We start from the raw sequence: 27,221 nt of genomic DNA, 5'->3' as shown, positions 1-27,221 counted from the left end.
AGAGACTGACAAATGCTTGTCGAAGGTCTCAAAGACAAAAAGTGAACCTCAGGATCTCAGAGCTGAGGGGATGGGGGAGGGGCACTCGACATTTTCTAACCTACCACCCTGACTTTACAGATAGCAAAACTGTGGTCAGAGAGGGAAGGGGTGGCTGAGGTTATGGTGTTGCTGTCACACGCTACAGATAGATCACACATGTGTTTCACTGACAAAGCAGAGGCACCCCAAAATGAGCCAAGTTCAGCTTTGATGACCTATCTGTAGAACGGCAGTCTCTGATGGGCACCGTGGACAGAGAAGGCACAAGGATTGTGCAGAGCAGGGCACCACCAGCACGATCCTAGGGACCAAGGAGGGAGTGTGAGCACTTGGCCAAGGCCTCCACGATGAGCCTGAGGGGCGGCCGGTGGGCCCTGTCTTCACCTCTGCTTCCTGCCCTTAGTCTCTTCCTGTACACGCACCGGAGGATGGCCATTACCGGGGACGATGTCTCTTTGGACCAGATAGTGCCGGTCTCACGGGATTTCACGCTGGAAGAAGGTGCCACAGGGGCTGGGTGGTGTGAGTCCCTCTCCTCTGGGCCCCCGGGTCATTTCTGCCCTGGTAGGGGCTGGAGTGCTCAGTTGCTAAAGCCATTTTCATTTCCCTCCCCACAGTGTCCCTGGATGGTGAACTCTACATTCTTGGTGAGTGGTCTTTTCAGCGTGAGTGGCAGTTAGGGCCGAGGGCAGTTAAGGCGGGATCCACTGAGAGAATGGTGTGAGGAACACTCTCTGATGTCCTTACCATGGCAAGCAAAACGCTGTAGGATCAGGCCCGCCCATCCCCCCCCCTCCTTGCTTGCTGTGCTTGGAATCTTCTGGATTGCTTCCATCACCTTCCAGCATGACATGATCCCGCCACGGAGCCCCTGCACAAGTTGCTCCCTCTTTCTGAGAGCCCCCCACACCTCTTTTCACTTAGCCAACCCATCCTTCGGGGCTTCAGTTCACACTTTACTTCTTCCAGGAAGCTTTAGTTGAGCCTCCCGAAGTTGTGCCTCGAAGATACACATTCCTTTTTCTCATCCTTGACGGCTCTCTGTCACCCACAGTGATTTTTTTTTAAGTCTTTTTAAATTAAAAGAAGATTATTTTTAATTTTTTTTAATGTTTATTTATTTTTGAGACAGAGAGAGGCAGAGCATGAACAGGGGGAGGGTCAGAGAGAGAGGGAGACACAGAATCTGAAGCAGGCTCCAGGCTCTGAGCTGTCAGCACAGAGCCTGATGCGGGGCTCGAACTCACGGACCGTGAGATCATGACCTGAGCCGAAGTCGGACGCTCAATCGACTGAGCCACCTGGGCGCCCCTAAAAGAAGATTTTTTAATCTATTTTTGAGAGACAGAGAGCGCGCGTGCTCACAAGAGGGGGAGGGACAGAGAGAAAAGAGGGAGACAGAGAATCCAAAGCAGGCTCTAAGCTGTCAGTGGAGAACCCGACACGGGGCTCTAACTCACGAGCTGTGAGATTGGGACCTGAGCCAAAGTCGGACGCTTAACTGACTGAGCCACGCGGGCACCCCTAAAGTTTCTTTTTTAAGATTATTTATTTTGAGAGAGACAGAGACAGAGACAGAGTGAGTGGGGGAGGGGCAGAGAGCGAGGGAGAGAGAGAATCCCAAGCAGGCTCCACACTTAAGTGCAGAGCCCGACACAGGGCTCGAACTCACAAACTGGGAGGTCATGACCCGAGCGGAAACCAAGAGCTGGATGTACAACTGACAGAGCCACCCAGGTGCCCTTGCCACCTTCAGTGATTTAATTATTTGTAGTGACCTATTTAATGCTTGCCTTCTCTGCTAGACTGTAGCAGAGCCGTAGGGTTACAACAGAAATGAATATTCAGTCAATGAGTATCTTGTGTCAGGCACTATGTTAAGAGCTTTACGTACACCATACGATGCTTCCCCACCACAACTCCATGAAGCCGTCACTGTTTTCCCATCCCCATTTTGTGGACAAGGTAACTGAAGCCTAGAGAAATGAACTAACTTAGTAAGTGGTGGAACCGGGATTCACACTCAGAGTCCAGACTGTAGAGCCCACAGTCTTGATCACTCTGCTAGATTGCTCCTGCTCATTCATTAGTTGAGTGCATTTGTGGGTGCTCACCATGAGCCTACAGGGTGCTGGGGGGTTCTGCGATGAGCAGGACACCCTCCACAGTCTAGCTCCTTGCAGACAGGCTGTGTCCATTCCCCTTGCCATGGTATTCCCAGTACCCAGCACATACCTGACGTAGTCAGCTAGACCCAGACAGCCCCTCTCGTCTGCTTCTATGTGCAAATTCCCTTCTGCTCAGGGATGGGTAGACAACAGGTCAGAGAACTTGTCCCCGTCCAGCGCTATCTAGCACTCTTGTGGGGAGGCTTACTGGCTGTTAGAGCCCTGATCTGTGCCCCCCCTGCGGAGTGGGGAGGATGTTAATTTGGAGCTGAGGGTGTAGAGGTTTCTTTACCACCCAGCAGCAGCCTTTAGTGAACTGCTTAAGGGCTAACAGGGCTTTGGGATCTTGGGCTGCTGATTCTCCATTCTGGGGATGCCAGCCTTGGTAGTTCTGGAGGCCAAGGGCTCAATTCCCACCTCCTCTGTGCAGGCTCAGATGTGACTGTCCAGCTGGACACCGCAGAGCTCAGCCTCATATTCCAGCTACCTTTTGGTTCACACACCAGGATGTTCCTCCAAGAAGTTGCCAGCGCCTGTCCAGGTAGGTAAGACTCCAGGCTCTCTGGGGTGGGGCGGGGGGTATGGCTGGGCACTGACCTACCCACTGCCAGTTGACTTTCCATCCTTTGGACTCACGCTCCACAGTTTCTGTGCCCTCTCAATGCTGCTGGCCTGAGGCCACAGTGCCCTCAGGCCATGAGCCAACCATGGGTTTGCATTTCTGGCTTCCCATTTCTAAACCTGAGCGGAGCCCACTTTGTCTTCCCGGCTCTAGGCTGGGTGGGCTGTGATTCTGATGCAGAATCTTTTACAAGTTAGCAGGGTCAGCAACTCCTAGAGGCCTATCTTCCGTCTCTCTGGCAACCACAGCTGGGCATATGGGCTCATCTGCTCTTGAACCTTGCTCTGTCTCCCACGGCAGCTGAGGAAATGGTCTAGTTTTGGCTTAGCAATGAGAGGTTAGTGGCCTCTGGGGCAGAACTTGTATAGATCAGGATTTCAGCCAGGCAGGTAAAGGAGAGTTTGTACAGAGCAGAGAATTAGCCACAGAACATGTAAATCTCAGTCACCAGGTACTGGGCTTAGGTGTATACCTAACACCATTATTTGTTTCCTTTCCAGCTAACATCTTGTCTCTGTAGGAATGACGGCGGGGGGTGGGGGCTTCCCTTCTATCGTGGTCTAAATGTCTGGGGGGCTCCAACTTAATTTGCCTGGTATGCCAGAAAGGGGACTGGCTTTGGATGTAAGCTGGGGTATGTGGGATAAGGAAGTAGAAACAAGATTACAGACCCTTGAATGCCTGGTTAAGGGGTTTGAAGTTTATTCTACAAACAGGGGGAAATTTGTCTCCAAAGGTTCAACTAATAAGGATAACTCAATTTATGATTATTATTATTAGATGTAAGAGGGGTAATAATAGTAATAACAGCAAAGAACATGGACTTTTAAGCTGCACAGCCCCTTGCATTTGAAACCTATCTTTGCTGATGATGTGTCTTGGGACAAACCACCTCACCTCTCTGAACCTTGGTTTTGTAGACTTGTAAAGAATATCTTCCTCATGGAGTAGTGAGAATTCAATGGGAGAATACATGTGAAAGTGCCCAGCACATACTAGAAGCTCAAAACCTGTTTCTTCCTTCTGTACAAGAGGACCCTTAACTTAGCTAACATTCATTGTTGACTCAGTGTGTGTTAGATGCTGTTCTAAGAACTTTTTGCACATTATCTTATTTTCCTTACCATACCTTACAAGGTTGGTATTAGCAATGTCTCCATTTTACAGACAAGGAAACTGAGGCTCGGGGAGGCTAAGTGTCTTGCCTGAGTACACAGCTGGTAAACTATGGAGCCAGGATTAGGCAGGACTACATAGTGTCCTCCAGAAGAGTTGAGCTCGTGTGTGTGTGTGTGTGTGTGTGTGTGTGTGTGTGTGTGTGTGTGTTTAATGCTGTGAAAACATTTTTTAAGTTTATTTATTTATTTTTAGAGAAGGGAGGGGGGGACAGAGAGAGAAAGAGAGGGAGAAAGAGAATCCCAAGCAAGCTCCACACTACCAGCATGAAGCCTGATATGGGGCTTGAACCCACGAACCGTGAGATCTCAACCTGAACCGAAATCAAGAGTTGGATGCTCAACTGACTGAACCACCCAGGCGCCCCTTGCTCTTGTGTTTTGATGCAGAATCTTTTACAAAAGTGTTTCCTATCCCATAGAAACGGCTCAGTGAAGAAAGGCTTCATGGAGGAGGTGATATGTAAGCCAAGACCTGAAAGATGAACAAGGTTTTTCCCAGGCAGGCAACAAGGGGGAGACAGCTGTCAGAAGGAAGAGCAGGTTGTTGAATGGGATTGAACTTGGAGATAGGAGGGTGTGGAGAGAGCTGAGCCAGCCGAGGCCAGCAGAGACAGCTCAAGAAGGGTTTTAAACAACCAACAAAGACCTTGGACTTTGCCCTACAGCTTGTGGGGAGCTATAAGAGTTTTAAACCTAGGAATGACAAGGTAGGATTTGCATGAAGGAAAAGTTCCTCTAGCAACTGGTTCCAAAGGGGAGAGACTAGAGCAGGGAGCTCACCGGGAGTGCATTGCAGGGGTTCCGGCATAAAAACTGAGGCTTGGGCTAGGGATGGAGAGGAGAGGGTGCACCGGAGATCGAACTGAAGAGAATGCAGGTACCACATGGGCAGTGAGTTTGGGTTGTGTTCATAACTTTACCCCAGTGTTTCGAACAGTGCCTGGCACTCAGGAGGCACTTCATGGATATGTGTTGAAATGAAGAACAGAGCTTGGTGCCTGGCTGTGAGTCTGGAGAGAGAGAGGAGTCAAGGATGACTTTGCTCTTTTAGGCTTACGTATCTGTCTATCAGTCCCTTTACCTGCTCTGCCTTCTGGAGACCACACCTGGGATAGCCAGCAGGGACACTGTGCTGAATCAAGTTCCCTGAGTAGTCATCATGACGTGGACTCCCTCAGGGAGGGGCCTGGGTAGGAAGGGGACTCTCACTGGTGAAGCCTTGGGTGCCTACCAGCCCAACCCTTGCCTTTTACAGATAAAGGGACTGGAGTCCAGGATGAGGGTTGAGGTGAAAGGTGAGAGGAACTAGGTTTTCTCCACCCGGTCCCTGGTGGATAACGTGCAGCATAAAAGACCAGGGAGTAGAAGTGCCTTGGTCAAGAGACCACAATTAGAGAAAAGAATTAGAGAACCCTAACTGAGCACCTACTATGTGCCAGACATTTTTCTAGACATCTGGACCATGCACACCAACTATATTCTCCTGTTCTGTCCCTTGAGCAATACTAAAGAGTAGATATGCTGTTTATAGATGAATAAACTGACATAGAGAAGGTAAGTAACTTACCCAAGGTCATTCCTCAATTGAATTGATGGGACGGGGTTTGGAACCCCAGGCTCTAACCCATGCCCCCGGGGTCCAGAGATTTCAGTTCAGATCCCAGCTCTTCCACTTCCTAGTTGTGAATGTGAACAGTGTATTTTATTTCTTTAGGTCTTGGCTTTGTCATTTGTACAATGATATGAACCTGCCTTACCTACTACTCCAAGAGATTTATGAGGATTAGATGAGGCCCAATATGGATTAACACTAAGCAAATACTGAAAAGAACTTAAAAGCTATTTCTGCCGGTGCCATACTGGGGCCTGGAACCCAAGTTTCTTCATTTATGATGTCCCTGCAAATCCAATTAGGTTCGGTCAGGTTCATGCAGTTTTACAAGAAGAGCAGGCAAGATAGCATAGGAGACCAAAAGCATTCGGGGCCCAGACAGAAGTGGGTTTGAGTGAGAGGCAGAAGCACTCAAGAATTTCCAGGAAGAGGTGGCAGTCTGTTAAAGGGGAACCAGAGGTCTTGTCTTGAGAGGACCTGTCTTGAAGGCATATCTCATAGCAAACACACTACTTTTACCTAGAGTGTGTTTTTACTAGGAGTAGTTTACAAGTTGCTGACGGAGATTATGGGTAATTAAAGCACCCAACCCACTCCCTAGTACTGACAGCTATTTGAGTTCCCACTGTGCCTCTCACTCTGCGACCTAAGACTTACGGTCTCTGAGCACAGCTGCCATGGGATAATAGTTCCTCACTTCCTACACTTAGTTGTGAGGATTAAGAAGTAATACACATATGAAGCACACACCTTAGCACATAGTTACCACGGGGAGTAGCGCGGGTCTAGCTTGGAAGGGCACTTTTTTCTTTTTCCACATTTATTATTGCATTTGAATCCCAGATGCACCCAGTGCTCCGGGAAACAGGCTTGGAGACTCTCCGGAAAGGCTGAGCGATTTGCTCACCGGCCTACAGTCGTGCAGAGGTGGAACTGGCTCTTCAAGCCCGTGGCTCAGCATTCCCTCCTTTTCCCTGCCACAGGTTTCGACCCGGCGACCCCGGATCCTGAATTCCTGTGGCTGTCTGTATACAGGTGCACCCGGCTGGAGCCCGATCCGCCCACGCCGCTCAGTTGGAACTCTGCCCCGGGGCCCCGGCCGCCATGCGCCGGAATTGGCGGAGGCAGGTATCCGTCTCGAAAGGGGCGGTGGAGATTGGAGGAAGTGCGGCTGCGGGGGCGGTCTCATTACTGGTTGGGGGGGGTGGGGGGGGCTATGGAGAGTATCGGCCTTCGATTGGTGGAGGTGGCACGCGGGGGCGGGCCCTTCTGGGGGCGGAGCGGGCAGCGCGGGCGGGGCGGCGCGAGCGGCGTGATGAAGAGCTTGAAGAAACTGGCTGGGAAATGTCCGCCGCCTCCGGCTCTCGGGAGTGCGACTCTGCAGGTCTTTGGCGGGCTGGGGGAACCTGGGTTGGGCCTCTGGGTCGGGGGCGGCGGCGGGCCCGGCCCGCGGGTGGGCAGGGTCTGAGGTTTGGCTGGTGGATGCGCGGGGCAATGACCAAGGTCCTGGCCCTTCGGGGGCGGGAACGCTGGGGCTGAAGTTCCGAGGGGATGTTATTCTTAGCCGGCGTGGTGAGAGCAGGCGGACGGCTGTGTGGTACCCCGGAATCTGGAGGCTGAGGTTGTAGTAGAGCGCCGTTCCCGACTCGCTGTGTGCCTTGGAGCCAGTCGCTGCCTCTCTCCGAGCCTGTTTCTCCATCCTGACCTTCCGAGGTTGGCCTGTGTTGGGGGTGCGCTCGCCATGACCAACCGAGCCTTCCTTTGGGCGAGGAATGGTGTGTGTATTGGGCTGCCTGGCTCTCTTGTCAGTCTTTGGCCCGTGTGATGGGGCTGTGCACAGATCCGGGGTCCAAGAGAGCCCTGTTCACCGTGGGAATGGAGGCCAGGATGAGGTTACAGGTGAAAGGGACTAGATTTTTTCCACCCAGCCCTTAGTGTAGGTAGTGTTGTGCAGCACAAAAAGCCAATTGTTGAACAGGAGGTTGTCTTTTGGAAAGCAAGAGGCCCAGGGCTGAAGTTTGCGTCAGTCTGGTGCTTTGGGAGGACCTGCAGACCTGTATTTTCTGAACAGCCCCTTGATTTTCTGCACGGGCTCCCTGGTATGTTTTTCCCCTGGGTGCGCCCATGCGGCTCCAGTTACGTGAGAGCTTTGGCATGACCACTGGTACCCATTCGTGCCTCCTTTCTCAACCATCTGCGAGAGATGAAGAGTCTGTCAAGTGGCTGTGTAAGTGTGGGCCAGCACTCCGCTTGCTCTTATAAGGCTTGGAAACTATGAGGGGCTGGGGCGTCGGGGGTGGGGTGCGGATAGCACGTTGCACAAAGTTTGTAAAACGAGAGGAAATTGGGTGAGCGAAAGACTTCCTCAGTGCTTATGCTTTTCCTTCATTGCAGCTGCCACAAGAGGCGTTTGAAGCGCCTGATGGTGCTGATAGTTTGCATCTTTCTGGGGCTTATCTCAGCTCACTTGAAGGACTTGATCTTGAGACAGCTGTTGCTTCAGTTCCCATGACATCCTGGGCTGTGGTGCTGGGACAGGTGAGAGCTTACCATTAAGAACAGGCCCAGCGGCAGCAGAAAGAGGCGGGTTGTGTTTTCTCAGCCAGCATACCAGGGCCAGGTTGCTGGAGTGCTTCATTCCCTACGTGGAGAGAAAGGTCTTCTGTGAGAAGGCGGGACAGCTCTGAAGCCAGTTATCTGCCCCTGGGTGGTAGACGCGCAGGGATCTCACAATCTTTCTTTTGCTTTCAAAAAACAAAACCTAGTCACATGCTGGTGGGGAATTGTCGTCAAGGTTTTGGTTTTATTTTTAGTCTAAAATGATTTGGCCCCATCATAATAACCTACGGTAAGTGGGGTTACACTAAAGTGCTAAGTTTTAATTTAAGTTTAATTTATAGATTACTCATTTATAAATTAAGTTCATTTAAATTCAATTTAAGCTAATTAAAATTGCCAAATGAATCATGTTAAAACTGGGAAGAGATGGTACCTAGCCCCCAGTTCTGCCTCTCATCTCTGCTTCCAAAGTTGCTCTGGCCTCAGAGGAGAGTCACAGCTTCTACAACAGGTAGGAGAAACTTTTGGGGCCTCCGCTGACGTTCTGGATAGTCCAGGTGCCAAGGGAAACAGGTAGTGGATTTGGTTCTTTCTATACGCGTATGATCAAAATACCCACTTCCGGATAGCCTGAGGAACCAACCTGAGGCGAAAGACTGCTTAAAAATGCTATTTGTGATGTACTTTAGGAGAAACAAGGCTCCCTCAAGGCGCTGGCAGTCCATACATTGAGGTAAGAGAGTGTAGGGTTAGCCCAGCAGGGCAGTGGTCCTTATAGGGTGAGCCAAAGGGATAAGAGTACCTCAAAGGCGTAGGTAATTTGGCGGCCAGGGGAATCTGGTCTTCACATCTCGCCTTTGTTTTGGTAGAGAAAGGAAAGAGCTCACTTTGATGCTTCTCTCCCAAATGTCCATTCTTTGATTTGTCTCTGCTGAATTTGGGGGTGTCAGGCCAAGTTGCGTAGAGATTGGGCAAAGACCTGGAGCTGTGTTCTGGAAGATTCTGAGACATGTGCTAGAAAGGGAAAGAACTACTCAGAAGTCCCATCAGGTGCTCTTCTGGGCTAATTTAACAAAGTGGTAATAACACTCAAATGTTGGTCTTTTGAAGTGGTTTTCTTATTCCATGGCTGATTCAAAGTGAGGCAGCTTTGTAATAACTCAGATTTAGAATGAGATGCGCCATGAGTATTTTTGCCCCTGGACCCAGAAAACAGCATTAGAATCTGTCTGGCCTGAGAAAGGAAATGAATGCTATTTATATCTCAAGGCAGCATAAAGGGTAACCTAGATTACCAGGGTAGAAGCCAGAGAGAATGTGGGAAAAATAGCCCCTGGGTTGGTCCATCTCTCTCTCTCTCTTTCTCTCTTTCAAGAAGTAAAATCTGTGTGACCAACCTATCCTTTTAGCAGCGAAGAGGAATTCTCCTAGATATTTATCCTGCAGGTAGGAACGTTGCCCATTCTCTCTGCCTTTGTGGGCCCCTAAGCTCTGAAGGCCCCTAAGCAAATGAGTTTGGATCACTTTGTTTAAACAAAAGAGAACTGTGCTCCTTTTTTCTTCCTCCTTTTGTTGTTCCCTTCTCCATTTTCCCTGTTTGTCCCATTTAGCCTCCTGTTTGTTTCTAGAACAGGAGAATCCCCAGACGACTTTTCCTTCCCTCAGAAAACAGTTTGTGTTGGAATTCTACAGGGGGAGTCTTGAGCAAGCCAGGTGACCCACAAGCATTCATTTAGAAGTGGAGCTTTGCACAGAAAAATCCTCAGGGACTGAAGGTTCAGGAAGAGAGGCATCAATATTTATTAGAGGGAAGACAGGGTTGGAACATAGAAGCCAGCTGACCTGCATGTTTTCTTTGCTGCTTAAAATGTACTGTAACAAATTTGTAGGCTTTACCACCCCTCATTCATATGCAAACTGAAACTAGCAAAAATGAATGGTGAGGATTTGAAAAAAGTGTGTGTCTAATTTTTACTTATTTATTTTTTTATGTTCCTTCTTGTACCTTGGTACAATATTAGACATGTCTCTTGACTTTCCTCTCTTCCATCTATGCAATGAGAATGAATGTTTGCCTCCAAGAAGGTCACCTCTAAGTTATTTAGAGATGCTTTTGTTTGGGAAACACACTCAGGAATTGCAAATGCCCACTTTCCAGAGCTTAGAGACGGGCTGCCCTCTTCAGGGCCTATCCTAGGCCAGATTCTTCCAGATAACTAGTCATTATCTTCTTACTGCTCTCTCTCCCTCCAATTTCTTTTCGGTGAATGCAGTCTCTTAAAATCTCTGTCATCCTGGACTCTTCCCTCTCCTCTTCTAATAACCGCGTTATTTTTTAATCCCCATAGTTCACGTAAGTATCGTCTTATTTGAATAAACCCAGTGGTCTCCTTCCAAGTCTTCCTAACCTTAAGGCTGCTTTTCCCTCGGGATCTCCCTAGCCTCTAACTTTTATCATGCCCTATTTTGTATGTGAACTTGAATGTTGTGCCACTCTCTGTTGCCCACAGGATAAAGTTCAGATTCTTTTGCATGACAGTTCAAGTCCTGCACAGCCTGGCTTCAGCCCCCTCTTATCTAGTCTTATCTGCCCCAACTCCCCTTCATTTCCTCTTCCTTTGAACTTGACTGCTTGTAATTTCTGGATAAAACCCTGTGCGTTTTCATCTTTGTTGACTGCTCATTCAGCTACATTTTTACAAGCTTGAACTTGCTGTTGTTAGCATTTTGCATCCTCTCTCCTCCCCACATGCCAGCCTGAGTGCCTTGCACATCACCAGGTGCTCAAAAAATGTCTGTAGTCTTTGAGCTATAGAGACCCGCGCAGTTCATCGCCTCAAGTGCTTAGTCACTTGAAAAGCTCCTGCCCCCTTCCTCTTTGAGTGTGCTCTGAACTTCTCTCCCCTCTCTTCCTGGTTTGCTCTTACCCACTTCTCTTTTCAGCTTTATCACCAGACCACAGACCAGAAGGTCCAGTGGAGGGAGAGCCTGGAGGGAAAGAGTCAAGTAATCTGTCCAATAACTTGTCACGACTACAGTCTGTTGCTGTGAACTGGGCTCACTGGAGTCTTCCTACTTGAAAGCTAAACCGGTCATATTTAGTCCTTGCCAACCTAAGTTGGATTTGCACAGGGTGCAGGTAGAGTTTGAGTCCAGGGCTTATGGGTCCGCAGGGCACAGGATGTGTTTTTAGAGATGTCTAAAGAAACAGAGAGAAAACTAAGAAGCATGGTTATTTGACTTTTAAAAAAGTAACAACTATCTGGGGTGCTGGCCAGGCTGACTGTTGTTTGTAATGCCGGGTGCCCTGTGTTCCGGACTTCTCTTCAGAGTTTCCCCGCACTGTGGACTATACGTAGCTCCCCGCTCTCCCTTTTTTAAAAAATAGACTGCACGTCCACTGTGGGGCTTGAACTCACTGCCCCGGGATCAAGAGTCACAAGCTCTACCAACTGAGCCAGCCAGGCACCCCTGGTTCCCCCTCATCATAGAGTAAAATCCAAACTCTACATGGGGTTCAAAATCTTACACTTTGGCCATTTATTACTAGTATGTATTTATTCCTAAAAAATCTTTTTTTTTGAACATTTTTTTTAATGTTTATTTTTGAGAGAGAGAGAGAGGGAGGCCAAGAGGGAGGGAGACACAGAATCTGAAGCAGGTTCCAGGCTCCAAGCTGTCAGCCCAGAGCCTGACACGGGGCTCAAACTCATGAACCCTGAACAAATTTTTAAAATAAAAATTTGTTTATAAAAATGTATTGCTATCGAGGTGCCTGAGTGGCTGAGTCAGTTAAGCGTCCGACTTCGGCTCAGGTCACGATCTCACGGTTCATGAGTTTGAGCCCCGTGTTGGGCTCTGGGCTGACAGCTTGGAGCCTGGAGCCTGCTTCAGATTCTGTGTCTCCCTCTGTCTGTCCCTCCGCTGCTTGCACTCTGTCTCTCGCATTGTCTCAAAAATAAATAAACATTAAAAAAAAATTTTTTTAAATGTATTGCTATCAAACTATTATTATTATTAGCAGTTACCATTTATTAAGCACTTACTGTGGGTCTGTGGGGCTCACACTATGCCACAAAAGTTCTGTAACAGGATGTCCATTTCTCAGATGGAGAGATAGAGGCTCAGATAGGGTAGGTAACATGCCTGTGATCACTCACTGGTCAGTGACAGAGTTGAGAACAGAACTCAAATTGTCTGTTTGAATCTAATGCTTGAGCCCTAATCCCTGTACTCTACTTCCGTGTCCCCTAATCCTTCTCAAACAAAACTTTTCCTTTCTACTTGTTTATACTACTTATTACTACTATTTTCTGAGGATGCCATAATGCTGTCTTTGTACTGAAATTATTTCTTCTGCCAGAAATACTTTCTGAACCTCATGTTTTTCTGATAGTTGATATCTTGCTATTGTTTATTGGTTGAGAACCCAAACGCTTGGGGCGCCTGGGTGGCTCAGTCAGATGAGCGTCTGACTTCAGCTCAGGTCATGATCTCATGGTTTGTGAGTTCGAGCCCCATGTCAGGCTCTGTGCTGACAGCTTGAAGCCTGGAGCCTGCTTCGGATTCTGTGTCTCATTCTCTCTCCGTCCTTCCTCCACTTGTGTTCTGTCTCTCAAAAATAAATACATGTAAAAAAAAAATTTTAAAAGAAAGAAAAAAGAACACAAACTCTTGACCCAGATTCCTTGGGTTTGAATCCTGGCTGTGCCATTTACTATCTGTGTGTTCTGGGGCAAATTAGTTAACTTCTGGTCTGCAAAGTGCAGATAATAATAGCACTTACTTCATCCGATGGAACAGTTTTGAAGATTAAACATATGTAAAGTGTTTAAAACCATGCCTGGCATGTAGTAAGCCTTAAGAATTTGCTATTAATATTATTCATGATAATACTACTATCATTGTCATTAACACAGCCTGATTTGGATTCTGGGTAGTTGGATCTGTTTATCTGGATCTGTTTATCTTCCTGTGAATTGAAGTACCTCTTGCTGGTATGTGTCTCCCTGTTTCAGACTGAGAGAGCCCTTGGCGTGGCCCCCTCTGTGTCACTGGTAAGCGTTGAACCAACTCACTCACTCCTGCCAATTTGAAACATCAGGGATTTTGCTCGCATGGTTTTGCAGGTTCTTCTGGTGTGCTGGATTTGGAATGCAAAGGCCAGTGACTGACTGAGAAGATAGGAAGGGACATCTCCTCCTAGACCTGTCTAGTAGATACTCAGCAAGGGCAGGACATGATCTCCACCCAGCAATGGCAGCCACACACCCGCACACCCTGTGGACACCATGGTGGTACTTTTGCTTTGTTATCCAAGCAGACTCAACCCTTCTATTCATTTGCTGCTTACCTCTATGAGTTGATAGTTTCCTTGAAGATCCTGTGCTCGTGCTTGCAAAGGGGGTGACTGTGGAGTCAAGCAGATCTGGGTTTTAACGTCTAATGCGATTAGAAGGTAACTTGATAAATGGCAGTGTTCATTATCAGAGCAGTGGGGGGTTAAGAGTGGCAGAGCTGGGGGGAAAAGTGTAGAGGGGAAAGAACTAACAGTTCCTGCCCATCTGCTGTGCACCAGGCATTGTGCTAGGCTCTTGACCCATGTAGATTTCGTTTGGTTATTCTTTTGGGTTCTAAGTTTGGTGGTATTATCCACATTTTACAAATGAGGACACAGATGCAGTAATTTGCTTGAGGTTTCATATGAGGTCGTGGACAGAGCCAGTAAAAGAGCCAGGTCTGTTTCATTCCAAAGCCTAACGCTTATTTCCAAAAACACTAATTTCTCTTAAAAGTGCCACACCAGTTATATGGACAAGAAAGGCCTTCAGAAGTCGGAGGGATGACTACCTCGGATAGTGTGGTGATGGTAGTGGGGCATCAGGAAGAAGAGGAAGGAGCTCGTAGGAGTGGAGGCTGGGCTTTGCAGGAGAGGTGGCCAGCAAGTAGGAGGGGCTTCCCTTGGAGCCAGGGGTGAGGGTGGCATGCAGGGCGAACCTGTCTATTTAGATCTGGCTGCTTTTAGGTGACTGAGGAGAGCCAGTTTGCAAAGGGCCTCATCTGCCAGTTCAACCAGTCTGTATCTTAACCTCCAGGCATCGGTGCAGTGCTGAAAGCTTAAGAGCAGGGAGACCTAACTAAAATCAGAGTTCAGTCTGGCCACATCCAGAGACCAAGTTGGGTAGTGAGAAGTGGGAAGCTCCTGTAGTGGGAGGCTCTTGCGGTGATAAGAGAGACTCTTGCAGTGACAAGTGAGGAGAGGATGGCCTGAAGAAAGGCATCCTTGGGAACAAAGACATTGGTGACTGACCAGCTCTTGGGGCCCTGGGACGAGAGGTGTGGGTGGATGGCAGGGTTGCAGACTAGGCTGGCAGGGACAGGGCTGGTACAGATGACAAAGGGGGAGCTCAGGGAGAGGGCCCAGGTCAAACCACACCTTTACCTGGGCCCCGCCGTGCACAGAACTTCCTTGTGGAAATGCAGACAGTAGGCGGTGGCAGGATTAAGTTCTGGCAGAGCTAGACAGCTCCATTTGGAGCGAACTGTGGTGGCCGATGATTCTTGAAGAGAAGGAGTGTGACCTAGGTCTGCATTTGTCCACTGTGGTAGCCGCATGTGGCTATTAACATTTAACTTAGGTGAATAAAATACAAAATCCAGTTTCCCTTTCACTCTAGAAACATTTCAGGTGTCTCAATGTGGCCAGTGGCAGCAAAGCTGTAGAACCTTTCAGTCATCACAGAAAGTTCTCTTGGACAGCACTGGTCTGGACATGGGAGCATCTGCAAATAGCTAGGGGACCTGCAGGGGGAAACAGAGCAACAGGAGGATACAGAAGGACCCACTGAATTAAGAAATAATGTTCCTGGGGGGAAAAAAGAAAATAAAGAATGCTGCTGCTCTCGTACAGGTCTCCAAAGAAGTAGGGTACTTGTATTTGGGTTTGGATTTTTTTTTTTTCCTTGTGTGATGTCCTGTTTTAGAAAAAGCCCCAACCCCAGGTCAGTGATAGGCCTGGCTACAAGATGTTGGCATCAAGACCTTGCCTCTTGTCTTTGTTTTGTAGCTCTGGGCCTTCAACAGGTCCGGTTTGGCTTTTAGAGCACCTTTTGGCCTTGAAGTGAGGGAGAGCCTCCAGTTAGCCACAGGGAGAGAAGACAGCAGTCGCGTACAGCAAATACACTGTTGTCTCTGATCGGCGGAAGAGGCCAAAGCTAGAGAAATTGGGTAACTTGCCCAAGGTCAAACGGCTAATGAATGGCAGGGTCAAAATTGGAACCTGGGTCTTTGATTTCAAAACCCATGATAAATGTGCATACGATAAAATACACATTGTAGCTGCTTTTGAAAGTGCCTATAAGCAAAAAGCAAAAGAGGTCCTACCGTTGAGAAACGATTTCTGTTGACATTTTGGTTTCTACCCTTCCAGGATACGTATGTGTACGTATGTGTCTGTAAAATTTATCGATATATTTATAAGCTTGTGTTATAGATGGACATAGACACACACTCTAGTCCTTTTTGATGTGTGTAGATAACAGCAGGCCATGCTCTTAACTACCGTCTTCAATCCCTTATTAGCAGTTCTGAAGTCCTAAAAGCTCCAAAGACTAAAAAAAAAAATTCTATAAGTTTGGCCCAAGCCCACTTTGGCAGCAAGACTCGCTTGAACTGACATGAGACTATTTATAGGCTTTATTTATCCCCCCACACTTTACTACTCCTACGTCGCACTGTGGAAATATCAAAGTGTTTGATTCCTCAGTGTTGCCTCAGACTCTGCTGGGGGGTGTTGTATTATATACAGCATAGGTCACATATTAGCTTTTTAAGATCCCCCAAATTCTGAATTCCAAAGTACCCTTGGCCCCAAGTGTACAAGTGTTCGAGATCAGAATGGTGGATCCGTGTTAGGCACTACTGCTGCTTGAGCTAAGGAAGGAGCCTCCAGGGGCAGTGTTGTCTGTTTAGCCAGGCATGGGAGAAGGGTTTTGGTCCTGTAAACTATACAGTGCAATGCACAGGATTTGCAAGAAAAGCAAAACACTTCAGCAGTTCTATACATCCAGACCAAGCTGTTACCATGGTTGACCTACTTACTAGGTAGCCTCTTACAGGGAAATGGTTTCAATTGTAGGTGTGAAAGGTGGTCATCAAGTAAGCACCCAGAAATGACAGTGAGCTTGATCTCTGCCTTGTGGCTCTTTGTTCACTGTGTGTTTGCTCACTGCCTAATATGTTCCATAAATTGTGGTAAGCCCAGGTCCACAGAGGAAAAAACATCAGCCCCTGCTCCCAAGGAGCTTGTGGTCTAGCTAAAGAAGTAAGGCAAAAAGAGGTGAACACAGTGGCGGTTCTATTATGATAAATGCCTTGATTGAGGCAAGCACTAGCTGTATGAAAATACAAGGAGAGGACCAGTAGAAGACCTTTTGAAGGGGGTGAACACTGAGCAGAGTCTGAAAGGATGATGTCTACCACACGAAGGTGGGATTGAGGACTGGTTAGGATCAGGGGTGGGGTGAGGAGACAGCATCTAAAGAGAAATCGCGGGGCACCTGCATGGCTCAGTCAGTTAAGTGTTCGACTTCGGCTCAGGTCACGATCTCAGGGTTGGTGAATTCGAGCCCCACATCAGGCTCTGTGCTGACAGCTCAGAGCCTGGAGCCTGCTTCAGATTCTGTGTGTGTGTCTCTCTCTCCCCCTCCCCTTCTTGCGCTCTGTTTCTCTCTCTCTTCAGAAATAAATAAACATTAAAAATAATAAAAATAATAATAAAGAGAGAAATCGTTTTGGTGTGACTGGATCGGGGCGGTGGGAGATGGGGCTGGAAAGGGGGTCTGGGTGAATTACAAAGGTCCTTGTGTGTAATACTCATAGGTTTGGGGTTGATTCGATAGTTGATAGAAATTATTGTGGGAGGGGCGCCTTAGTCGCTCAGTTGGTTGAGCATGAGACTCTTGATTTTAGCTCAGATCATGATCTCACAGTTCGTGGGTTTGAGCCCCAAGTAACTGCTTGGGATTCTCTCTCTCCCTCTCTCTCTCTTCTTTCCAGCTCACGCATGCACGCTCTCTCTCTCCAAATAAATAAACTTAAAAAAGAAAAAGAAGTTATTATGGGAGTTAAGGCACAGCAATGACCTCAGATTTATGTTTTCTTCTAGATGGTGGCAGAATGGACTGGAGGGGGGGGGTGGTGATGGAGGCAGGGAAATCATTGAATGTGCTTTCCAGAAATTGTAAGGGCCTAATCTCGGGCATGACAGTAGGGATAGGGAAGAGGGTCAGGTATAAAAATATTTAGGAGAGAGGATTTATAGGACTTAGGGAATGAACATGGGAAGAAAGGAAAAACCCATCTGTTAGATTGGGTGACAAAGGATTGGAGGTCTGAGGTTGGAAAAAGGGCAGAGTAGGAGTAGGGAAGCAGAAGGGGAGGAAGAAACAGGAAGCTGTGGTTGAGAAGGAGCCAGGGGGCTGGGTGATGGTAAATTTGGTAAAGAGCTGCTGATAGCCAGCCGCCGTGCTAGATCCAGGGGAGAAGAGATCCCGAGAAGACTGTTCTGTGGCTGGAAATCCCCTAGGTCACGCCTTAAACTTTCCACACGTAGAGTGAAGAATGAAGATGTTCTGGTCGTCACTGGGCTGGTTCCTGCAGCAGACATGGTGATGTAGGCCTGCAGGGCGATTTTCCAGTACACTGCCCACTCATGGACAGAAGCTGAATCCATAGGGACGAACCACCTGTCCCCAGGAGATGTTCTTCCAGTCTGGCCCTTCCTAGGAACTTACAAAGCCTTTACTAGGAAGCCCCAAAACAAGATCCTGAGTCCTTAGCACTGACATGCAGAAGCAGAGCTCTAACCCATATTCCTTAATTTGCCTTTGCTCATTGTAAAGTATAAAGATATTTATACTGAAGTGCCTGCTTTATAAGTGAAGAAACTAAGACCCAAAGAGAAGAGGGAACTTGTCACACAGGAAGATAATGGTACAGCTAGGCTTCAGCTTAAGTTTCCGGATACTTGCATGCATTTAACACATCGAGTACCCACTCTGCTGCAGGTGCTGTTCCAGGTCCCCAGGAAATCGCATAAAGACAAAGCCCCTGCCTTGCAGAGCTTACGTTTTAGTGGGGATAGTTTCCGATAAACTGATGAATACTCACAAGATATAATGTCAAATGGTATTAGTACTAAAGGGAAAAATTTCACAAGATTGTGGTTCCCAGACTGTGTGCTGAGGTATCTGGGGCTCTGTGGTGAATTCACAGGGACACTGTGGGACTTGTAAAAGTTCGAAAGTCAGCACATAGATACTTGAGGTCTGTTCTAGCTCCAGGTAGTTTACAGTTTCAACATTAGATGGTGCCGCATTCCTTCTGAGGACATTGTATCAAAAGGAAGGTGATGGGGCGCCTGGGTGGCTCAGTTGGTTAAGCGTCCGACTTCGGCTCAGGTCACGATCTCGCGGTCCGTGAGTTTGAGCCCTGCGTCAGGCTCTGGGCTGATGGCTCAGAGCCTGGAGCCTGCTTCCGATTCTGTGTCTCCCTCTCTCTCTGCCCCTCCCCCGTTCATGCTCTGTCTCTCTCTGTCCCAAAAATAAAATAAAACGTTAAAAAAAATTTTTTTTTTTTTTTAAAAAAAAAGGAAGGTGAAGCTGGGTTTTTGGTGGTTGCTGTCATCAAAAGCAAGTAGGAGCCTGGGGGGCTCAGGTGGTTAAGTGACCGACTCTCAATTTCGGCTCAGGTCACTATCTTACGAGTTCAAGCCCCACACCAGGCTCTGGGCTGACAGCATGGAGCCTGCTTGGGATTCTCTCTCTTCCTTTCTCTCTGTGTGTGTGCCCTCTCTCAAAATTAGTAAACTAAAAAACAAAAAATACAGGGGCCAGTTGACCATCCAACTTCAGTTCAGGTCATGATTTCATGGTTCATGAGTGAGTTGGGCTCTGCACTGTCAGTACAGAGTCTGCTTGGGATTCTCTCTCTCTGCCCCTCCCCTATTGTCTCTCTCTCTCTCTCTTAAAATAAATAAACTTAAAAAAAAATTACCATGCAAAAATCAGTGTGGCACGTTGTACGTGGTGTCCAATCGGATTCCAAAGTTTGAGAGGTTGTACGTACCCAATAGGCACACACATGTCGTTAGTAGGTAATTGTGGTTATTTAAAATGAAACAAATAGTATTTTTTCCTTCTATTTATGTGTGTTCGTTTTCAAACTGCTACTTAAGTTGTTAGGCCTTAAATACTTAGTAATTTATTTGGCCCTAACTACTTGAACAGCTCTATTAGGTATTTCTTTTGGCCTAGAGGCTCTTTGAAAAAAATCACTGCGACAGGAAGGGTGCTGTGAACAGAAGAAGTTCTGGAGAAAGGGGATAGAGTGATGTGGGTGGTAGGGTGGTAGAGAGAGCGTCAGCCTCCTGATGTCTGAGCAGAGGCCGGAATGAAATGGAGTGAGTAATGTGGAGATCTGAAGGAAAAGCATTCCAGGCAGAGGGACCAGCAAGATCAAAGTCCCTGAGTTGGGAATGAGCCTGACATGTTCTAGGAACAGCAGAAAAGGAAATGGAGCCAGAGCAGACTGGGTGACGTAGAGCACGGTGGATGAGGCCAGAGAGGTGTGAAGGCCAGGTTAGGTAAGGAGCGAGAGCTCTGCTGAAAGATCTAGGTTGGAGCATGGAAATTTGGGAGTGGTCAGCATGTAGGTGGTTTTTAAAACTGAGACTGAGAGGCACCTGGGTGGCTCAGTCCATTAAGTGTCCGACTTCGGCTCATGATTTCATGGCTTGTGGGTTCCCACATCAGGCTCTGCACTGTCAGTGTGGAGCCTGCTTGGGATTCTCTCCTTCCCTCCTTCTCTGCCCCTCTCTCTCTCTCGCTCTCTCTCAAAATAAATAATAAATAACCTTCAAATAAAAAATAAGACTCTGAAACTGAGATCACCTAGCTGGGAAACAGTGTAGCTGGAGAAGTGGTCATGCCAGGACCTAGCCTGGATTCATTCCTGGGGGTGGGGGTGGGGTGCATGGAGAAAAGAGGAGCCTTCAGAAAGTAAAGTGTGGGGGGCGGGGGGAGGAGTGGTTTCTATCAAGTGCTGCCGAAGAGAGGTTGAAGTGAGCTTAGCTGAAAACCGGGGAACTGACCACTGGATTTGGCGACATGAATGAAGCGTATCAGTAACCTTAACACAGCAGTTTCAGGGGGAGCCGTGGGGAGTCATGCTCTACCTCCTTGAAGGTAGAGTGTTCACCTACAGTATTTGAAATTCTTCAGAGCAGATTTGTCTTTTCCTCTCCACTTATTTTTTTATTCAGTTATTTGTAGTGCTATGGACTGATGGCTGTTTCTTTTATACTTTGAATTATAATCCAGTATTGTTGCTCACATTGTTCCAGCTGTGACCATTGGAGCTCTTTCAGTTGGCTCCTGTGTTCATTTGACATACTCCCCTCATTGTGGGTGTTTTAATTTAATTTAATTTATTTTTTTAAATGTTTATTTATTTATTTATTTATTTCAGAGAGAGAGAGAGAGAGAGAGAGAGAGAGAGAGAGAGAGAGAGAGAGGGAGGGAAGGAGAGAGACAGAGGTTACAAATCAGGCTCCCCACGGACAGAGAGCTGACGTGGGGCTCGAATCCATGAACTGTGAGATCATGACCTGTGCCGAAGTCAGACGCTTAACTCACTGAGCCACCCAGGTGCCCCTGTTTTGTTTTGTTTTGTTTTGTTTTGTTTTGTTTTGTTTTTTGAGTGCTTTCTTGTTTTCTGGCACTACAAAATGCTCCATCTTGTATATTTCCTACCCCAGACCTAAGATAACCATATCTCAAGGAGCCTTGGTTCCTTTTATTGGCGAATAAATGGTATTAGAAACCAGGATCTGGGTATTAAAGAGTGGTCCTTGCTACTGGTGGGTCCTTGCTTCTAGGCCCTCTTAGCTGACGGAGCAAGGAAATGTATGTGTGTATACTTACACGTGTGTGCCTCTGTATTTCTGCATGTAACCATATGGATCTATGTTAGGTAAACATGAACTCATGCTGATATCTCCAGCTCTAATCCAGTACCACATGGATCATTCTAGTCTCTTCCCCTTCCAGGTTTATCTGGAACCTCTTTACCCCTACAATGAGACACCCAACTCCTGCAATCCACTACCCGTTTTATTTCTTTTTTTTCTTCTTTTTTAAGTTTATTTATTTATTTTGAGAGAGAGAGAGAGAGAGAGAGAGAGAGAGAGAGAGAGAGAAATTCCCAAGCAGGCCCTGCAGTGTCAGCATGGCGGGGCTTAAACCCACAAACTGTGAGATCATGACCTGAGCCAAAATCAAGAGTTGGATGCTCAACCAACTAAGCCACCCAGGCACCCCTCCTCTGTCTGTCTTCTTAAGTGTTAAATTCCAGGGTCCAGGTATAGTGACTTCACAATTGTTAACCCATATCCCCGTGGGAAACAGCCTTTCAGCTAGAGTATAGTGCTTGCATACAGTTGATTTTGCCTTTAGTCTTACAGGTTCCACTAATTTCCAAAGTTACTTAGGTCAGCACTTTTTTCTTCTGTCCACTTCATTGAGGCTGTTCATACATTTGTAATATAGTTAGATACTTTGTCATTTTCTGTATTTTACTCCAGGATCCCCTGACCTCCAAAATGATTTTTTAAATTTGCATACATTAAAGTTCACTCTTTGTGCTATAGTTCTAGGAGTTTTGAAGCCTATAGATAGTGTCATGTATCCATCATCACAGTTTCTTACAGAATAATTTCACTCACCCAAAAAGTCCCCTGTGCTTCCCTCACTTAATCCTTATGCACCCACTGAACACTTGGCGACCACTGATCTATTTACCATCTCTAGAGTTTTGCCTTAACCGTGATGTGATATAAGTGGAATCCTACAGTGTGTAACCTTTTCAGAATGGCTTCTTTCACTTAGCAATATGTGTTTAAGACTCATTCATGTCTTTTGGTGATTTGGTGACCCCTTATTTTTTATTGCCGAATAATATTTCATTATACGAGTACCATAGTTTGTTTATCCAGTCACCTATTGAAGGACATCTTGGTTGCTTTCAGCTTTTGATGAGTATGAATAAAGCTGCCGTAAACATTTACGTGCAGGTTTTTATATGGACATAAAACTTCAAATCATAAGTATCTAGGAGTGGGATTGCTGGATCATATGGTTGAGGCTACGTTTAGCTTTGTAAGAAACTACCAAGCTGCTTGCAGAGTGGCTGTACCTTTTTCCATTCCCACAACCAGTGCATGAGAGTTCCTCTTGCTCCACATCCTTGCCAGCAATTGGTAGAGTCAGCTTTTTTGTTTTCAACCATTCTAATAGGTGTCCCCGTATGCCATTCACTAAGTCAAGTACCTTGGCTGTCTAAGCTTTAGAGTTTAATGAGAGTAAAGCAAGAGAGGTAGGATACAGTGGGGGATTTGGGTCTCAGAGATAACTAGCTAACCATGGGGTCATAGAAGTCTAGAAACAACCTGTTGTAGTTTCCTTTCTTACTTTTGTTGTATGCCGAACACAATGGGAAGATGACCCGAAACATTCCAAAAGAACACTACAGACTTGAGCTTAGATGTTACGTATTTATATAAGACACATAAGGGATCCATATTCACCCAGTATTTTCTTTTGAATTGTTGAGTGATTGAACTGCTGGCTGGTATGCTGGATGATGGGGATGCAATGATGAATAAATCAGACATAGTTGTGTCCCCAGTAAGCTCACAGTCTAACCAGGGGAGAAACAGTTATAATACACAGCAATTTAGGCTATAATGAAAGACGTACGGGGAGCTGTGGGAACACCAGTGGAAGGGCATCTGACCTTATCTAGGAGTCAGAGATGGTGGCATCTTAGAAGAAGTGACCTCGGCTCCCTCTCTCTCTGCCCCTCCCCTGCTCACTCTCTGTCTCTCTCTGTCTCTCAATAATAAATAAACGTTAAAAAAAAAAAAAAAAAGTGACCTTGGAGATGTGGTCCATAGCAGGGCTTGGCTAAGTACAGGCCATGGGCCCAATCCAGCTCACTGCCTGCTTTGTACAGCCTGCGAGCTAAGAATAGTTTTTATAGTTTTAAATGTCTGAAAAGAATTAGAAGAGAATAATTTTTTGTGACATTTAAAAATTATATAATCCTCAGATTTCGATGTCTATAAATAAAGTTTTATTGGAACAAAGCCCTGCTTATGGCTCCTTTTACCTTATGCCAGCAGGGTCGAATAGTTGTGATGGAGACTATACAGCCTGCAGATCCTCGGCCATTTACACTCTGCCCTTTGCAGAAAAGTTTGCCAGTCCCTGGCCCCAGGATGGGTAGGAGTAAGCCGTGTAAAGCAGAATGAGGAAGAAGGAAGTGGGTTTCTGATGGGATCATGGTATAACTGCAGTAACTTTAATATACTTAGACTGTGGCAGTCCAGGGGGCAGGGAGCCAGAGGACTGTGGTGAAAGATGCAGGTGGACAGGTGGGCAGGAATCAGACCAGAAGGAGACTTGGCAGCCATATTGGGAGGGTTGGGTTTATCCAATGGGAAGCTTTTAAAAGATTTTAAGTGATGTGATTAGCCTTCCTTTAAAAAAAAAAAAAAAAAAAATCCTCTTGCCACAGTGTAGAGTTTGGGTCAGAGATGGAGGGGTGAGAAAGGAGGCCAGGAGACTATTAATCAGGTTTTTGAAGTCATTCCAGGGAGATGCTGGTAACATCGAGCTAGTAGGGTGACATTGGAATATATTGATTTGAGAGGCCTTTAGGAGGCAACATTGAAAGGCCTTAGGAATTGATTGGAGGTACTGAAATGTAATTATTTTCGTGTTTCAAATTGTGTGTGTGTGTATGTGTGTGTTTTCGACTCTGAAGTTTGTTTTTTTCTGGTTCCTGTGAATGCATGGTTGAAAATCCATGTTTAGTAATAGTCTTCAGGGCAAAATTCTTTCGTGATGTTTCATCCCTCCAGTGCTCCTGGTAACTTGTGTGTTGAAGCAGCATCTTTCCATGGCTTCTCCATTGCTATTTTCTGTTGAGAAGAGATTTGGCTTTTTACTTATTTATTTTCTAAGTAGGCTCCACACCCAGCGTGGAGCCCAGCCTGGGGCTTGAACTCACGACCCTGAGAACAACACCTGAGCTGAGATCAAGAGTCTGACACTTAACCGACACAGGCCACACAGACATCCCACAGATTGGGCTTTTAAGGAGCCAAGAAACTGTTGGCAGATTAATTTTCCTTTTCAGGTTTATCTTGGTTTAACAACTGTGTCAAAGTATTTATTTATTGAAAGTCCTTGGTTTGCTGTTTGGTTTTGAGGCAATTTGTTAACAATGACAAGTGCTTCCCATTCTCTAGAGCACTTAGACCCTTTCCAGTGTTAGATCTCTGACCCTTGCCTCTTTCCTCCTTGATATTCCACTTGGAGTAAATGGAGTGATATCACTATCTTATATTTCATAATATGCTGTGTGGCTTCCAAAGTTCTTACATGTCAACTATTTGATCCCTACAGTAAACCTGTGAGAAGGGCAGGGTAGGTCAAGTTACTGACATTAAGAGAGATTGAAGCCTTGCCCAAAGTCAAGAGGTCAGTAAATAGTAGAGCTGGTGTTGGAGCTTAGGTCTGCAGATTTCAAAGTTTTATTCTTTCTGTAATGCACTCTTGTCTCTAGGAAAAGGGAGTCAGACCAGTGGGATATTTATGTTTTCAGAAGTAAAGATCTCTGGATGAAATGCTTGTTTTTTCTCCCTCCCTCTGTGCTCTGGGAGCTTCACTCAGACACCAGCACAGACCTTTCCTGTGCTTTCAAGAAGTATGTGGACAACCAGTGATTCCTAGACTACAATTTGAGAAGTGGGGGGGGGTCTGTATATTAAAGTATATGTAAGTGTGTTTTCATTCCCTCCCCCTCCCCTTAGGTGTTTTTGACTTTGATGATTCAAGGTCAGATGGGAAAGGCATGCTTGTGGACCAAAGCTCTTGGGGTCAGGATACAGCAGACAACTTGCTCACAAGGTAATGCACTCTCCCTTCATTTGTGTCTCTTAGGGCCACAATTTTCCTCATTATAGAACTGAGACCATTACTGTGCATGATGTAAGTTGTCCCAGAGTGGCTGGCTTAACCAGTGGTTAAGTGGTTAACAAGGGGTTGGACACTTCCTGAGCATTTACTGTGTGTTCCCTGCACTGTACTTTTACCTGGATTATCTTATTTTAGCCTAAGACATAGGTTCCATTATTTTCTCTGTTTTACAACTACAGAAACAGGTGAAGAAGAGACTTTATAGAATGTTCCCAAGATCCAGACCTAGCAAGTAGCCCATCTAGAGTTTGAAAGTGGCAGTATAACCCTACCTTAGAAATGTAGAAGATTAGAAACATTTTTATTTCTCCTTCCCATTCTTTTAGGAGTTTCCGGACTCTGAAGATACTTTTTTCCACTTTTATGTTCTCTTCTTTTTTTCTGACATGCTATTATATTTAGCCTGTACACCAGTGCCCCCTACTGATTGTAGCCGGAATCTCATCTGGTCAAGATAGATTAAAAACTTGTTTTGGTCAGTATTTTAATTATGCACTGAAGCAGTAGCCAACAATCCCTGAACTTTATTTATTTTTGTTTGAGTTTTTTTTTTTTTTAAGTAATCTCTATACCCAACGTGGGGCTTGAACTCACGACTCCAAGATCAAGAGTGGTGCACTCCACTGACTAAGCCAGCCAGGCACTCCTGGAATCCCTGAATTTTAAATGATAGGTAGATCTGTCATTCTCAGATCACTTATAATTAGTATGTACTTGATACAATACCAGATACTTGTAGCTATTTATTCAGTGTCAGAAGTTGTTGTGGGTGCTTCATATATCTTAATTCATTAAGTAATCATCAACAAAAGTTTCTGTGCTGTTATTAGGATTATGTTAGATAAATGTATCAAATTTTAAATTTTGCTTAACTTAAAAATTTTTTTGATGTTTATTTTTGAGAGAGAGAGAGAGAGAGCGCGCGCGTGTGCGCGCAAGTGGGGGAGGGGCAGAGAGAGGAGACACAGAATCCGAAGTAGGCTCTGGGCTCTGTGCTGACAGCTTAGAGTCTGACATGGGGCTCGAACTCACGAACTGTGAGATCATGACCTGAGCTGAAGTCAGATGCTTAACCCTGAGCCACCCAGGCGCCTCTATTTTGCTTAACTTTAAATGTTGGCATTTGAATAATTTTTAGTATGACTGTTAAAACTGCACAAATAAAAATGAAATACAGATTTTCTTGTTCTCCTCTTATTTCTGATTATTCCTGTGGAATAGAGATACAGTAGAATTGTCAAGTCAAAGGATCTGGATAGTTTTATAGTTTCTTTACATGAAGCATTAGGGTCTAGAAAAAGCACCGTCAAATCTGGGTTCTAATCCATACTCTGCGACCATCCGACTGGGTGGACCATTGATGATGCTAGGTCTCATTTTTCTTATTTGAAAAAGAAAGGGATTAGATCAGTATGTCTTCAAGGTCCCCCCCGATCTGAGATCTCTATCAGAAAATCTCTGGACCAATGTGCTATATGGTTGACAACATGTAAGTTTATTTAATTGCACATAGAAATAGTGTTGTCTTAGTAAATGCATTTAACTTTGGAAACTTCTAGCTTTATGTTCATGTATTTTGTCATGGGGAGACTCATCAGAATATGATAAATTTCTGTTTCTTTGTTTTTCTAGACAGAATAAATCCAAGTCTGACATCATTAACATGGTTCGCTCCTCCACTATCACAGTATCAGACAAGGCTCATATTTTATCAATTCAGAAGTTCGGACTGCGAGATACAATAGTGAAATCACATCTGGTGCAGAGAGAAGAGGATTATACCTATATCCAGAACTTCAGGTAGCTTACTGGGTGGACTGTTTTCAAAGCAAGGTGATCTCTCAGCTCTCTGGAATGTAAGCACTTCCCCCCAACCCCCCGTCTCCTGGATTTGGAAGCAAATCCTTCTGCGGAGTCTCTCCCATCATTTTCGAAATG

General features: G+C 46.1%; 1 protein-coding gene across 1 annotated transcript in view; it reads left to right on the top strand.

Moving 5' to 3' along the window:
• The window catches only part of INPP5B (inositol polyphosphate-5-phosphatase B), a 48,794-nt gene that overhangs the window by 2,683 nt on the left and 18,890 nt on the right, over positions 1-27,221 (top strand). Inside the window, 7 exon segments of the mRNA XM_053211697.1 lie at positions 446-543; positions 660-689; positions 2,641-2,751; positions 6,606-6,928; positions 6,931-7,006; positions 25,118-25,214; positions 26,916-27,083. Of these exon segments, the coding sequence (XP_053067672.1) occupies positions 446-543; positions 660-689; positions 2,641-2,751; positions 6,606-6,928; positions 6,931-7,006; positions 25,118-25,214; positions 26,916-27,083 (903 nt within the window).

The sequence above is a fragment of the Acinonyx jubatus genome, chromosome C1 (genome assembly GCF_027475565.1).
Source record: "Acinonyx jubatus isolate Ajub_Pintada_27869175 chromosome C1, VMU_Ajub_asm_v1.0, whole genome shotgun sequence".
NCBI lineage: Eukaryota > Metazoa > Chordata > Mammalia > Carnivora > Felidae > Acinonyx > Acinonyx jubatus.
Note: the sequence above shows the minus strand (reverse complement) of the source record. Positions and strands in the feature narration are given on the sequence as shown.